This window comes from Lagenorhynchus albirostris, chromosome 1 (genome assembly GCF_949774975.1).
Source record: "Lagenorhynchus albirostris chromosome 1, mLagAlb1.1, whole genome shotgun sequence".
In the NCBI taxonomy this organism is placed as follows: Eukaryota; Metazoa; Chordata; class Mammalia; order Artiodactyla; family Delphinidae; genus Lagenorhynchus; species Lagenorhynchus albirostris.
This window is the reverse complement of record NC_083095.1, coordinates 91,401,065-91,417,327: the sequence shown is the minus strand read 5'-3', so window position 1 is coordinate 91,417,327 and position 16,263 is coordinate 91,401,065. Positions and strand designations below refer to the sequence as shown.

Genomic DNA, 16,263 nt, shown 5'->3' with positions numbered 1-16,263 from the left:
CCGTATGCGGTGATAAATCAAGTATTTGCATTTCTGAAAAATATTTGTAAAACAGAAAAATTAGGAAACAGAATTTCCATCTTCCGTGGTTTGTTCAGTAGAACCGATCAAAACAAGAAAATAGAAATCCATGTTGTGTGAGAGGCTTCATCCACCTGACACCAGATTCTGCCCTCCCCGTAATTCAGTTCTCTCCTGCTTGTAGATATCGACGAGTGTCAGAACGGCCCGGTGTGCCAGCGAAACGCGGAGTGCATCAACACGGCGGGCAGCTACCGCTGCGACTGCAAGCCCGGCTACCGCTTCACCTCCACGGGGCAGTGCAATGGCAAGTAGTCCCCAGCGCCCAGCGCCCACCCGACGGGCCAGCCCCGTGGAGCTGCAGATACCTGGATTTCTTTGAGATGGTTAGGTTGAAGAATACATGACTTCTGAGTTGTAGTAACTAAACTGGGAAAAGGGAAAACTGTTGAAATGTCTTCACACTTAGCTTTTTTCTCCCTTTGGAGGTGGGACGTTTCCAAATTTGCCTCTCTGCTGCCCTGCTGCAAACACCCACTCCCACAAATGCGCGCGCACACGCGCGCGCGCGCGCACACACACACACACACACACACACACACACACACACACACACGCTCCCTAACTGGTATTCTGGACCAAATACTTTTTTGTCCTTTCACATAATCCCCTTGGAGTGGGTGAGGTGGTCACCGTTCTGGCCACATACCCCAAGTCTAGATGGCAAAGCTCCCCTGAGCTGGGCCACATTAAACTGCACAAACTAAGGAAAAAGAACCAACAGTATCACTTTTTCTCCTAAACAGCTTACACAGCTGAGGGCAGCAAACGTTGAAAGCCTTTCATTTGCTATGTCACCTACAGTAAAATGAGAAACTACCCGCCAGAGGTTAAATTTTTTTGTTGTTCCCGTTTGTCAGGGATGTGGTAGAAATAAGAAGGATGAGCGTGTTACCAACTTAAATTGATGGTAAAATTATTAGGTGTCTGATGGTCTCTTGTAGCCAGTGGTATCAAAATAAAAACACTGGTGTTTCAGCCCAGAAGGAAAGTAATACCTCAGAATGATTTTCATCTGAGTTTTTTAGTAATTATAAATCACTGTATATTTAGCAAGGAGGTCAGGAAGAATGTGTTATTTTGCTTCTGGCTCATTTCACAAGGAATTTCCTGGATATTTTATGCATTTGTGAATGAAACAACACCAAGGAACGTGGTCAGATTTTCCTTGGGTCTCCTTGCCCACCAGTGATTAAGTGGTGGGAAGTGCGCTGCTTTCCGTAGGGTATTTTGCATTGTTTTATGAGACTTTGGTGGGAAGAGGGTGTAATACCAGAACAAAAACTCATTTTGAGAATCAAGACTTGTTTTTTGGGGGGTTTAAAGGAACATGTGCAAGTATTTAGCATTTTGTCAGCAGAGCAGTTGTTATCCACGTACTGAAAAAAAAAAAAAACAAAACAGGACAGGAAAAGTGAGGACGTCTCTGATATGAGTCACAATGCTCTCATGAAACTTGGCATTCATACCACTTCCCTGCATTTTGCTTGTAATTTATATTTATTTGAAACTGCGTGAAATAATTCCAATCAAAATAAGGAATTGCTGATAATACAGAACATGTCATTTCACACCATTTCATGCTCAGGCAAGATGAGGGAAGAACTATTTTATACATCAAGACAAGACGTCCAACCAGGGCCTGCTGGGGCTTAAGCCCTGTCATGTTTTCTTGTAGAATATTAACATAAATAAAGCCCATCCGGCGTTAACCAGCGATAAGTACTGTGAAGGAGTGTTGTCTGTAGCCAAATCTTCATCTCCCTCGTTCATCGAAATCCTCACAAGAAAGGGAATGTACTTGAATTTGAGTTTTGCAGCTATTCAGCCTCTAGGGCTGAAGACTTCACTCTGGAAATGTCTTCACTTACATCTTACTGTTAAAATCTTTTAAAATGTCTTTAAATACTGTCCTATACATGGCATTTTTCAGACATATTGTAAAATACTCCTGTCTTCCTGTGTTTAAGATGAAAAGAACTAAAATTTCCTTATCGTTATAAGATTTTTATTTGAATCCATAAGGACATCATTTCAACAGCTGGCCATAATACCCGCATTGTTGCTGAGAGATTTTTAGAGAACAGTTAGGTATCGAAGCCGAGGATGCTGGTCTCACCTGAGGAGCTGTGGCATTAGAGCCAACGCAGCCCCCTTCTGAAATGGATTGCCGAGCTAAAGACATGTTCTTCCCAGCCATTTCCTCATGGTCTCCTCTCTTTCTGCTGACTGTGTGGGTGTTTTCCCCCAGTACCCTGTTTAAATCTCCTATCTCAACCTCAGGCAGCACCTTCTCGGAGTTTAAATCTTGGTGCTTGTAGAAACCTAGTTTTCTGGTCTCAATACAAAGTGAACTTCACAATTAAGTTGTCTAGAATTGTAACTTTCTGTTTCAGCAGTAGAACTGCAAAGTAATCCATGTTTCATTTTTTAAAACTCATCGTGAAATAGGCAACGTAGGAAAGAAAATTCCTAACTGAGGATCCCTTTCTAATAAGATTCTTAATGCTCTCCATTTTCTGTGGGTCCCAGAGATAAGACAGACCTGGTCCTTGCATTCTCCCAGATCCATATTACCAGAGGTTACCCAAGGTTTGGGCCAACCCTTCTCAAAATCAGCTCCCTCCACAGAGCTTGGCAATGGAAATCAATTTCCTCTGCCTATCTCAGGGAGAAGGTTGCTCATTTTAAATCCGTTTTCTCTGATGGCAACAATCATAATTTGTTCACTAGCATTTCTGCACAGGCTAGCCGTAGCTCCTAAGCTACTCTATCCCAATGTCCCCTCTTTATGATATACTCAACCCCACCTGAGACTTCTAAAGGATATGGTGATTCATCAACTCTAAATGTTTTGCGTATTGGAAGGAAGTAGTTCTAAAAATGGCAGCCTGAGCACGTGAAATGGAGGGGATATACTCTCTCCTGGCGGGGGCACAGCTGCTCTGTGCAGCAAAAAGTGCCTGTTCCCAGCTGCGCTCTTCTCAGCAGATAGGGCAGGCAAACAGCAAGTCTGGATTATTCAGCTGAGAGCAGGGTGCTGCGGTGCTCTACAACATCTACACCCAAGGCGGTATTCTGCTATTTGCTTTCTCTTGTGACAACAGGAAAATCAGGATAACGCAAGTGCCATTTGAGTTACATTTTCCCTAAACGTAGAATCTTGAGAGCTTTAGAAAATTAGAGACATGAGTAGGCATGTAATTATGTCATCTGTGGATTCCTGCAACACATTTGGCCCCTCAGATAATCAGATTTCGGGAGAGCCTCACTTGATGACGAATATAATTTAAAGCCTAAAGACTGGCAGAAGCAAGAGGAGAGGGCTTCCTTTTGAAAGAATATGGATAAAAAAGAAAGAAACATCATTAGGATCGTCAAGTGCTGAAAGGAGCCATGTGTAGACAGGAAGACTTGGTTCAGATGGAACAAAAGGTTACAGGAGTGAGACAAAATAATGATGTGTAAGTGGAACAAGGGACGATGCAGGCTGTCCATCATGAAAACCTATCTTAGCAATGGGATTTGTTTGATTTAAATTTCTAGAGGAAGCCATGAAGCTTCCATGATTTGAGGCACCAAATCTTGACTAGACAAATACTTCAGTCGGTTACACAGTCTAGGATACTGCTTAGGCAGAGAATCAAATGGATTACCTACCAGTTTGGATTTTTCTTCCCCATTCTGCTTCTAAGTTTTCTCTTCTTTTAGGAGACTTTTTTTGGATACCGCCCCTGTTTTTCATTGCTTGTGTATTGTTAATATGGTCTGAATGTGCCCAGTAAATCAGAGTAAGTGTTAACCAATTTTGAGTCAAAAATAAATATGTCAGCATCTGTTTTACTGGCTTGGTTTAGAGCTAGGATTAATCCTGAGAGCAATACCCAGAAGTAAGTTATTTGATGTGATTTTGTCTTCTAAGTTTTCACTTAATTTTTCTCTACAGATCGCAATGAATGTCAAGAAATCCCCAATATATGCAGCCACGGACAGTGTATTGACACAGTTGGAAGCTTTTATTGTCTTTGCCACACTGGTTTTAAAACGAACGCTGATCAAACCATGTGTTTGGGTGAGTATGTGACTATCATTTCATTTTTTTCTTCATAACCTACTGAAAAATTCATTTGTATCTGAATATATTTAAAGTTAACACTAAACCTTTCAGTAGTTGTTTTGTTATTTATAAAGTAAAAACAGAAGCACGTGTGTAGCATTAATATCCTTTGGTATTTAATCTTTAGTAATCTGAACATCATAAACCTCTTTCTTGATAATCATTTGGCTGTCAGTTCAGAAAAACTTTTGACTAAGAGATAAATTGAGAAAGATATTACGACAAAAAATTACTATTTATTAATGTTAGAAGCCTATTCTTTTATAGTATTTATGTGAGTTTGCCTTATTGGAAAGGGTGCAGCTTTTGATTGTTTGAGTATGAGCATTTTTCGAGACGTGTCTGTAGTTTGTATCAGATCCTTAAAGACAAATTTACAGATCATTTTCCTAGGGAAAAAGAGCTCAAGATTTTAAATCTCTTCCTTGGTCTTAGTACTGAATCAGAATGTTGATTTAGAATAAACTTCAAATGTGTAATCAGTCAATTTCTCTCTTTCCCTCCTTTCTGTTTCTACTTTAAAGCAACATCCATTAAGTCTTCTGGGGACTTCAATCAGTTTCACAGCTGGAAAAAGAACCATCTATAGAGTGACGTTTAAAGTGCTTGCCTTTGGCTGTAATTGGATTTATCCATTAGGGAACATTCTTATAAAATCTGGTCATCTTCAGAGCAGATAAGTTTTAAGTTAAAGATTATAATAGGCCCTGCTCATCGCTGGCGAGATAATCCCTACATACTAATGAAGCCCTGCCCAACTTTCCTTCTCCCTCTTCCATCTGAATTATGTAGAACCCTCTACCAAAGGACCTGCCCAGCTAAAGAACTTCACTTGCTTGGCTAAAAATGAATCAAGGCAGAAGTTTCTGACTGCTGGCAGGGTGACTCATCCCGATGCAGTCGCAACCACAGACACACATGTTGGAGTCACACTGGGCTCAGCAATAGCTTCTTGATTTAAGATCACAGATAACTTATCTTCATGTCCAAAATTTGAAAGGAAAGGAAATCCTAACTCTAAACACTACATTTTTGCTAATCTGAGGTGTTGCCTTCCACTCCTTCCCCATCTCTTTGTCCTTGCCCTCCTCATTCTGCCTGTTGATATAACAAGCCAACAATATCAACGTTTTTCATTTTAATTTCTTATTTCCTCCTTAATATAAGGTACACCTACTCTTTATGAGAAAGGTGATGGCCGCTGTCACAAGATGCAAAGACACATAAGATGCCAAAACAGCTTTACAAATAGTCAGAGTGAAAAGTCATAGACCAATAAAAAGACAGAATACACTGCAAGAGAGGAGACCCACATTAGGGGCCAGCCCATCGGGATAGTTTAGAAGGGAGATAAGTCACCATTTCATGGGAGTGGTCGTGGGTTTTTAGGGGTGGACTGGGAAAAAGAAACGTTGTCTAAAATTCCAGGTGAGTTAGAAAGCTAATTTATTTTGTTGCTGATTTTGGGGTAATATCAGGTGACTCACTGCCTTTTGGTAAACTGGAGTGAGAATCTTAAAGGCTGAAGTTTGCCAAAGGTGGCAGTGAATCAAGACCCAGATGTGCACAGAATTTTCCATTTCCAAGTGAAAGTATTTGAGAAAAGTGGCAAGGGTGGAGAATTCTAGAAGCAAATAGAATAAAATAGTTCTTGTCCAGTTCTCATGTCCTTAGCTTGCCTCCTTTCACATGCCAACCAAGGAAAGGATTTTCTCCCAAGGCTTAGAACCTTGCCTTTTGCTGGTTTCTCACAGGGAGCTGCCGCTGCTGGAACTAATACCAACATCGAATCTAGAAGTTCTCAGCCTACGTACGACATTTTGTGAACTCTTAAAATGCCTTTTAACCGCAGGTAACCATATACCCTCCTCTTCTGTTAATAATCATGTTTTTCTATGTCCTTTGTTCCTGCTAGACATAAATGAGTGTGAAAGAGATGCCTGTGGGAATGGAACTTGCCGAAACACAATTGGTTCCTTCAACTGCCGCTGCAATCACGGTTTCATCCTTTCCCACAACAATGACTGCATAGGTGCGTGCGCAAAACAGTCAGCCACCAAAGGAAGGCAGTTTTATGTGTGTTCTTTGTAATTAGCATCATCTCCAGCGTGCTGGCAATCTTTTTTAATATATGCCATCTTATGCGTGACAGGTGGTTAAAAAGAGTTGTTAAATACAATGTGCTAATTAAGTGTCAAATATAGTTACTACATCTGTAACTTTTATTAATATACTCATTAGCAGCTATAATTTTTATGTCTACTATGCTGCAAATTAAATGCATTTCAAAATAAATCGAATATGTTTTAAAACATACCAAAGCTATCCTTTGTATAGAAATTACGTAGTTCAGGAGCAGTGTGGACCTGCCTGTCTAGATGTTTCGCTATAGCCTCCCTTCAAAGAAGTTAAAATTCTTCTTATAAAATATGCTACATTATTCACAAGCAAGGGTAAGGAACCAAATTTTGTATTGTGCTAGAGGCTACTTTTATATACTTCTGATTACAAGAATACTTAACAGTACCCTCAGCTGTACTGTGTATTAGTAATTCAGTGTTAACCTTTAAACATGAAACCTAAAGGATGATCAAGGCGAAACTCATACAAAATCCTAATATAAATGATCAATCTCTACTTAGTAGAATTATGTCGTCTTGTTAGGTTCTGATAGGTGAACAAAGCCAGGTCTGTTGTTATAAACTAGATCACGCTGGAATTTCTTAAGTCTGCCTGCGCCAGCAGAGGCCACTGAAATTCAGTATAAGTATTTTTCCCTTTAACAGTTTTGATCATTGATGGGATTAGGATATTTTCTTTGGAACATATCAAAGGGTATTTTTTTGGCAGATGTTGATGAATGCGCAACTGGAAATGGGAACCTTTGCAGAAATGGCCAATGCATCAATACAGTGGGGTCCTTCCAGTGTCAGTGCAATGAAGGCTATGAGGTGGCTCCAGACGGAAGAACCTGTGTGGGTGAGTGCTGCTTCAGAAACACCCTCCAAAGGTCATCCCAGAGGCCACTCCAGGAATCACGCAGTCTCTATCACAACCCTTCCTTCAGAAGCCTGGAGGAAAAAGATCAGAGTAGAAGTACACTAATCCTGCCTGAATGTGGGTATGGTATATATACCACTCTTCCCCTTTATCTTTTAAAATTAAGCGTTTGTAATTACAGAAACAGTTACAGCGTTCAATGTAACTGTTAAATTGTTCTAGAAACAACTGTAATTCCCTTTCTTTTATTCTTTTTCTTCAACACAGCTTTGGGGTAAGCTCTTATACAGTCCTTTGGGTATCCTCAAAGATCTTCATACCCATTGACTTTTCACGTGCTATGCTTTCCTGGAAAGTAGATCAAATAAAATATGGTTGTTAAATACATTGCACACTTCTGAAAGCTAATAAAGCTGATTTTTATTGAGCTGTTAGTTTTTCTCCAGGGTAGAGTTTGTGGACTTTAGATTTATGTATTTCTTAGATTTTATTCCAGTTTCTTTCAATTTTAGTTGCTTGATGGAAATCATGCCAGTGGGAACCTCTTTCTTCTTTTTCCCTTTGCTTTGCAGATATCAACGAATGTCTCCTAGAACCTGGAAAATGTGCACCAGGCACCTGTCAGAACTTGGATGGGTCCTACAGATGTATTTGTCCACCTGGATACAGTCTCCAGAACGACAAGTGTGAAGGTAGGAGGGCTATCAATATTTGGAAATTAGCAGTATCGGTTACTGCATTGACATTATCCAATTTTTGAGATGGTGTGATGGTGTCTTCATTTTGGAATACTTTATCAGAAACAAATCCAAGGGTAGGGTGTGACTTATAGGCTCAAAATTAGATGGTGAGACAGGAACATCAATTCTCACGCTAATCTCTGATGAAGCTATTTTGCTCTGTGTATATGGGTGGTCACATAACCCTGACACCTTCCCAATGTACTTTTATGCAGCTGGTAGAAAGTTCTGGATTACATGTTTTTAAGTGCCAGTGGGTTGCAACTAAACATAGCTTCCCGATTCCAGTTAAAATCTTTAAGTGACCACAGTCAAGGTTGGAGGAATGTGGCTATATAATTTGTCTATGTTACTTTGACTTGTAGAATGGTAGAAATGTGTAACTACAAATAAATTCTCAGCAAATTTTATAGTACCGTATTCCTCAATACGTACATATATCATTGCATTAAATGCAGGACGTTAATTGCCAGAACTTCATCAATGAATGGGGTGGAAAGGACTTTTAAGAAGTCACCTGGTCCATGCTCCCACCTTTAAACAAGTCTGCATCTAATCCATAATGAGTAAGAACCGTCCACTTTTAATAGCATCAACGACAAATGTTTATTATATATCTAATTTAACTCTCAGTCAAGAGATAACATTCTAAATGAAAACACTTTATCAAAATTAGACCTAAATGCAAATTATTAAGTGTTATTTTACTTCTATTAGAGATCAGCTTTATTCACTCCATGATTCAAAATTACCCTAAAATGAACAGAATGAAAATGTACAGAAAGGAAAACGACTTCCGGAATAGTTCATAAATGTGTTCATTCTAAATCTTTGTCCCTACCCTTATGAAGCTGGCACCTACAGTTTGACTTCTACCGTAACGACAACAAAAACAAAAAGGAGACATCCGAGCATTTTTACGAAAGTTGACTTCTAAGCAAAGGCTGGATGTCGGGGTGGAGGGAGTGTAGGAATGGAGCAATTCAATCAGCAGCAGCAGTTCAGATAATAAGCCACAGGAAACATGATGCAACTATAAATGCAACATAAGAACATGAAATGATGAAGCAGCTAGTTTTGCACTGTACAGGAAGATACTCTGCACTGCACATTTCTAGAAAATCTATTGTGTGGTATTCACAAAATTAAGTCAAGATAACAAAGTTAATATCCTAACTTCCCTTTAGTTGGACCTCGTGGGAATAAAGCTGTGTAACGCGAATACATTTTGGTGTGGGTAGAACTCGTTGCACAAACCTGAAAATAAAGAGTCGCAAGATACAAGGGATATCTGTTTCGTTGAAAAAAATTTTCCATAAAAATAGCATGGCTCAGAATCAAGACTTACCTCTTTTTCACTACAAATTCCTGCTGAAAGTCAGGGGGAAAGATGGGTACGTCTCTTGGAAAGAGTGGTCATACTTTTTCCACAAGTAGGGTCATCATGTACTTTACTGACCAAACCAAGACAGTTTTGAGGAGGGCACTATTAATAACAAGTCCAGGTCAACAGGCATAAACTAGTACTCTCCCAGGCAAACTAGAACATACTCAAGCCACTGAAACTTCCCTGCAAACCATCCTTAATTACTCCTTTACAGTAGATCAGGTATATTAATATGCTAAAGGAAACATGTCACAATTATGTATGTGTGTCAAATTCCTATCATCTATATGATAAAAGAAAAACTATAGTCTATACACAGAAGACATTTTTGTGCCTTCGGACAAATTAAACTGCAAATGAGAGATAGGAGCCTCATCTCTTGTGATATCTTTAGTTTGTATTGCATAGGATTATTTTCATGAGTACTGGTGTCCTTGTAAAAGTCATAGTTTTAGGATATTGTAGCATGGGATATTGGGGAAAGCACTGTGGACAGATGGGTGGAGGGGAACAAATTTGGTTCAAAGGCCTACATCTCTCACGGGGTAACTCATTGGCAACACAATTAAAATTTCAGAGCGTCTGCTTACTGTGTAGTGGTGAAGTCAGACTCCAGAGTTTCTTGCTTCTTTCCTAGTTTAGGGTGGTATGAAATTACTCCAACTTTTCTAATTATCCAAGAAATTCAGTCTGGGTAAAACAAGTTTCTCACTGCATCCCTAAGAAGGCACTTGCAGAGTCCATTTTTACAATAAGAACCATCAAAACTAGTTTTTTAAAAGTCATCACAGGGACTTCCCTGGCGGTCCAGTGGTTAAGACTTCACCTTCCAATGCAGGGGGTGCAGGTTCGATCCCTGGTCGGGGAGCTAAGATCCCAACATCCTCGTGGCCAGAAAACCAAAACGTAAAACAGAAGCAGTATTGAAACAAATTCGGGAAAGACTTTTAAAAAATGGTCCACATCCAAAAAATCTTAAAAAAAAAAAAAAGAAAAAATAAAGTCATCACAGCCTAGAAGTCCACTCACAGCATCGTGATACAGGAAGAATCTTCATTGTTAGAAGAGTTTTGAAACTCAGTTACACTTTGTACTTTTACATTGTGCATTTAGTATCCGACGGTGTCTCCATCACGTTTTGACCTTGTTTGACACATGTACTTCTTTTAGATATTGATGAATGTGTTGAAGAACCAGAAATTTGTGCCTTGGGCACGTGCAGCAACACTGAAGGCAGCTTCAAATGTCTGTGTCCAGACGGGTTTTCCTTGTCCTCCACTGGAAGAAGGTGCCAAGGTAAGTGCTTTTGACTTTTGGCTTTAGACTTTCATTACTCTGTGTTTATTTGTTGTGGTTTTATTTTTTAAACATGGCGAAGTTTTGATTCTTTGTGAAAGAGAAGATGGAGTGTTTTCATTCATCCAGACGTCTAATGATTACCATATGTCAGAAAGTTCATTTTTACTTTTAAGGTTAAAAACTCATCCATCAAATTATGGTTGCTTGTACAACAACTGCCCTGGCACTTTAAACCTGTCTCTCCCCCTGAGAACACAGATGCTTATAGGTCAGTCAGCAGGGGATCAGCCATGAGCCACGCCACTGAACGTGGCAAAGCCTGGGGCAAGTTCAGTTACAAGTTCTCTGCCTCTGAAAAGGTAACCTCTGTAAATATGGGCCAAAACCTAGACTTTCAGACAGAAAAGTGCAGATTAACTCATGTGCTCCCGGGTTATAATGCCTATCTCTTACATCACAAGTTTTCTAAGAAAACAGAGAAATAAATGGGAACTGACCAGGATTCTTGCTGGCCCACAGTCTGTTTTCAGGAATGATACTTGTGAGCTTAAAAAGAAAAAAAAAAAAATCAAAAGGGGAGCCTGAACTTAAGCATAACACAGTTTATTATGTCTCAGCAAACTATTCAGATTTTACTAAACAATCAATTGTGTGTGTCTGTCTACTTACACAGACTAGGTTAGTGAATTCAGGACAAAAAAACACATGCAAACAGACATATCCTCCCCCCACCCCCATCCCACCCCCTTCCGGTGGTTTTTTTGTTGTTTGTTGTTGTCATACTCTTTTGTTCAGTTTTTTTTCTCCTTGGTTGTTTTGTTTTGTCTTTTGCTTCCATATTACCAAGTAAGAGGCAATGAATATCATTTAAGATTCCAAATATTGGGCTTAGGGGTCTCAGCCTTGCCATTTATAGCCTAGGGCAAGTCATTTAATCTTTTGGAAGCTCAATTATCATATTTCTTATTTTTAAACAACAATAAGGATACCCGCCCAACCAGTCTTGTTGAATACGTGAAAAAGCTTTGTTCATTTCTGAGTCCTTCATAGGTTCTTGCTATTGTTGTTCAAACTGATTAACTTTTTACTTTTCAACGGGTCATTTGGTCACCTAACATTTAGGGGTGTGAAGGGGGAGAGTTGAGAATTCTCTGTTGGTTTGATCCTGTAGGTAGCTATCAGAGGCCCATGTGGATTTCTGGGTTATGGGTGGGATGGTGGTTGATTCAAGCAAATATTCTGTCTGTATGGTACAGACCAGCCAGATAAATTCTTACTCCTTCTCCCTTGTCTTTGTGTGCCTTTGGCTTGGCCGGAGTTTGGAAAGAAAGCAGTGAGAAACCAGGTGTGAATCTGCCGATGTGGCAGGCCAGAGGAAATTCATAGGCTATTAATTCAATTTGCACTGGCCTGTCACAGAGCAAGCTAACGCTGCAGGAAGAATCAGCCCAGCTGTGAGCAGCCCTGCCACATGCTCAGCTCCAAGAGGCAGAGCCAGAATTGAGGAATGCAAGCAGGGAAAGTGACTTTCGTAGCTCTGATGAAATTTCAAAGGTCATTAAGGCTCTCTGCGGATAGACCTGTAAGCAGGCATCCTAGCAAGCCCTCGTTAAAGGATGTGGGCATACACAACTCTCTTTCCTGATGCAAGGCACCTTCAATTAAAAAACAAAACCAATTCTAGAGGATCATCACAAGCAAATGCAAATCTCCCAAAGAGCACAGATTTTGCTAGAGCCAGGGCATTAAGAGCTGGGTTCTTACTGTAAGATGACAAATTAGGAGTCAGGCTTCTGTTGTCCATAAAATGAGAAAATTCCACAGAACCACAGATAATGTTTTTGAAGGAACAAATGTGATACAGGACTCAGGTGCACAGACCCTGGCACCTAAAGGCCACGGATGTAAATGAGCCACTCCCACTTACAAAGTTCAGTGAAGGGAATTTGTCACTTAGGCTCACTCTAAACTTCATACCTAGATTTTTTTTCCCCCCGGGGTGAGGTGATAGAGCGGTGTTGGGGAGCTGGGCTGGGGTATGGAATAGGGTCCGTAATGAAAGGAGAAGAGAATGAGAAAATTAACAGACCAATATTAGCACATGCATGTATCTAGGTTTAAAAGAAACATTACAAGCTGAAAGACAAAGGAGAGAATTGAGTTTTGATATAATTGTTGAGACATTTTTGTGAGTAGTCATTAAATTATATCTTAAGACGGTTGTAGGCATAAATAATAAAAACTGGACCAATAGGGTTTCCCTGGTGGCGCAGTGGTTGAGAGTCCGCCTGCCGATGCAGGGGACACGGGTTCGTGCCCCGGTCCGGGGGGATCCCACGTGCCGCGGGGCGGCTGGGCCGGTGAGCCATGGCCGCTGAGCCTGCGCGTCCGGAGCCCGTGCTCCGCAGCGGGAGAGGCCGCAACGGTGAGAGGCCCGCGTACCGCAAAAAAAAAAAAATTAAAAAAAAAAAACCTGGACCAATAGACACAAAACACTGTATGTGACGATGAACTTGAAGAACCAAGCACATCAAAAGGTGTCCTTCAAGAAACTACAATTTGTTAAATCTTGACACTTTTCAGCAAAGCGACCATTTAAATAGCAGAGATGCTGCAGGACAAGGATAGGCTTTTATTGCTCTTCACCTTCAGAAGAGTAGTTTGCTGAAAGGTGCCTTTTAGGTCCCAGCCATAACGGATGTGAAAATGGAGTAGAAACTAGAGAGACGGTTTCTCTAAAAGAGTTGGTAGCCATGAAAAGGGTTCAACAAGTTCATTGGAGAGGTCAACAGAATTTGACTTATTGGAGCCTGGTAAATGTGGTTGACTGACATTTTTACTTTAATTCATAAAAATTTTTCTGCTATGATCTTTGGCAGCTCAGTTATTCTTACCTTGTCTCCTTTTCGTTGAAATAAAAGATGGTGAAATTGTCTTAACTGAAATCATAAATGGCTATAATAATATGCTACCGGGAATTGAAAACAGTGACAGGAGAGGGCAGACGTGGTCATACATAAAGAAAGGGGGATTGTGCAAAATGGATATGAAAGCATTTCCTTAAACCCTGCAGATTTTAGCCTCTGTGTAACTCAGAGGAGTTTGCAAAGCTTTGGAGGTCAAATTTGAGGGAAAACATACTCCAGGCTCTTGGATGAGCTCACTTTTTAGAGTCACCCAGTTTGCTCTATAAGAAATGGAAAAGTCAGTTACCAAAACTGTCAAGCAATTTTGGAGAATTCTGTAGGAACTAGAGCCCAGCCCCGTGTTCCATGTTGGAGTTACCAAGAAATAACTGATATTAAAGAAATATATTCTTTGGAAGAACAATTATTCTCCTTCACATCCACCCATCTCCCCGTCCTCCTCTTTACCTTCCCTCTCTCTGTGGAGCTAAATAAGCTTCTGTGTGTGTGCAAGTGTGTACACACACGTGTGTCAAATCTGCAGAAAACCTCACATATATTTTGTAGACAGAAGCTGCGTGAGTAGCTGCTTCAGTGAAATACCATTGAGTTGTATTTTCGCCAGTCCACAAAATTGCCACATCTTTATTTGCTCTATGCCTGGAATCTGGGGTTTTATTTTGGCTCCAGGGCTTAGGGGACACAGAATAAACAGCATAGTGTGATATCACAGTGAGTGCTAGAGCTGGGAGGTCTACCTTAACTACCTTAACGTAGCGTGCTTGCTAAATGTTACACCATCTCAACGTCTCCGTCCTGAAGTCACTGATGACGTCAGCATTGAAATGTGGCAGTGTTGGTTTTTATCATTCACATCAGGTTATTTTGGAACACTGGATAAAATGAGAGATAATAAGGTAAGAGCCACACAGATTTGTTCATCAGCTCTCACTACAAGAGTTACTTACTACTCTAAAGATCTCAGCTCAGTTACTATTAGAATCACTTAAAAAGTGTGACTTTAGTGACGAGAAGAGATCACATTTAACAGGGTGGATTGTTTCTTGCTCAGTAGTATACAGTAATGACTTAGTAGGAAAGCAACTGAGGGGCCTCTTGAATTTGTGCCGCAGATTTGCGAATGAGCTACTGTTACGCGAAGTTTGAAGGAGGCAAGTGTTCGTCACCCAAATCCAGAAATCACTCCAAACAGGAGTGCTGCTGTGCCTTGAAGGGAGAAGGTTGGGGAGATCCCTGTGAGCTGTGCCCCACTGAACCCGATGGTATGTCTACTATCTGCATTTCTCTTTGGCCATTCGAGGTACAGGCTGTAAGACTGTAGACCTTCAAAACGTAAGGCAATTGAATTTTAAGTCCAACTACTAAAATGTTCACTAAAATGATTGTATCTCAGGAGCTAGGCAGTTGTTTTCTTCGGAACTACGTTATGACTCAAAGCTGCCCAAGTAGTAGGTACACCAGCTCTGGGAGCCTTGTTATCTTTCTCTGGTTTCTGGGCTTGGCTTGTTCATCATGTTCCAACGTGTGCAGCTTCCACACCATACCTGGGGAGGGGCCTGCAGTTACTTGCCTTTGGCCCTCCTATTAACGAGAGTTCATCTCCACCACAGAGGCCTTCCGCCAGATCTGTCCCTATGGAAGTGGAATCATTGTGGGACCCGATGATTCAGCGGTTGGTGAGTGGCTTGTGCTGCATTCTCAGCATTTCTGAACATTTGCAACCAGCCTCTTCTTTGTCCTTTCTCTAGCTGTTATTTCTCCACATTTATCTTGGAAAATGAAGCTCTTTTTTTTTTTTTGGTCTTTTCATTTAGATACCAATTGTATTATGGGATTGCATGTTAATATTGTAATACTAGATATTTCATCGATTAGGCACTGAAATGATCATAATTTACCTTTGTGTTTCCAAAAATACATTGTTATTCACTATTTTTTCCTCCTCTGCTTAAGATATGGATGAGTGCAAAGAACCTGATGTCTGTAAACACGGGCAGTGCATCAATACCGATGGCTCCTATCGCTGCGAGTGTCCCTTTGGCTACATTCTGGAAGGGAATGAATGTGTGGGTGAGTAATAAAGCGGTTTCTGTTACTGGGATTTTACAAATCAGAAATTCAGCTATTCAGCATTCACACTAGGAAGAATAAGTACCAAGATGGGACAGAAATAAGTTTTAGACACTTGTTCACGTATCATTCATCTAGCAATACTAGCTGAGTCCCCACCATGCACCAGGCACTGTGCTAGGTTCTATGGCTACAGTAGTGAACCAAGCCAACATGGTCCTTCCTCGCATGGACCTTACAGTCTGATGAGGAGGACACTGAACACGTTTGAAGAGATAGTAGAAAGGATAGCATATATCACGAAAGCCTTTGTGAAATTTAAAGGTAAAAAATTGTTAATGGTCATAATCTTATTCTCTTAGTATGTAAAACACAGAATTTACCCAGATTTTGTTACAGTTAGTACTATGAAAGGCTGTGTACCCAGTGTACATTCCTCTTGTTTTAACCCCCTTATTAAAATGTCAAAGAATGGTTCCTACGGCTGATCTTTGACCTCTTTTATCTAAGAAATCCAAAGCCATTCAATGTAACCTAAATTAATAATGGCATAAATGCCGAGGGTTTGTCTGTGTCCATTAAAAGATGTTCTTTCCATATAGGGAATCAGGGTATGAGGTTTTAACTGCCTTTCTAAGCCTC

At 40.4% G+C, this 16,263-nt stretch overlaps 1 protein-coding gene across 1 annotated transcript in view; it reads left to right on the top strand.

Annotated features, from left to right (window-relative positions):
• Positions 1-16,263, top strand: part of FBN1 (fibrillin 1) — a 253,476-nt gene that overhangs the window by 198,049 nt on the left and 39,164 nt on the right. The window contains exons 44-52 of the mRNA XM_060149482.1: positions 206-328; positions 4,028-4,153; positions 6,114-6,230; positions 7,049-7,177; positions 7,771-7,890; positions 10,496-10,621; positions 14,664-14,813; positions 15,162-15,227; positions 15,505-15,621. Of these exons, the coding sequence (XP_060005465.1) occupies positions 206-328; positions 4,028-4,153; positions 6,114-6,230; positions 7,049-7,177; positions 7,771-7,890; positions 10,496-10,621; positions 14,664-14,813; positions 15,162-15,227; positions 15,505-15,621 (1,074 nt within the window). The remainder of the gene's footprint in view (positions 1-205; positions 329-4,027; positions 4,154-6,113; positions 6,231-7,048; positions 7,178-7,770; positions 7,891-10,495; positions 10,622-14,663; positions 14,814-15,161; positions 15,228-15,504; positions 15,622-16,263) is intronic.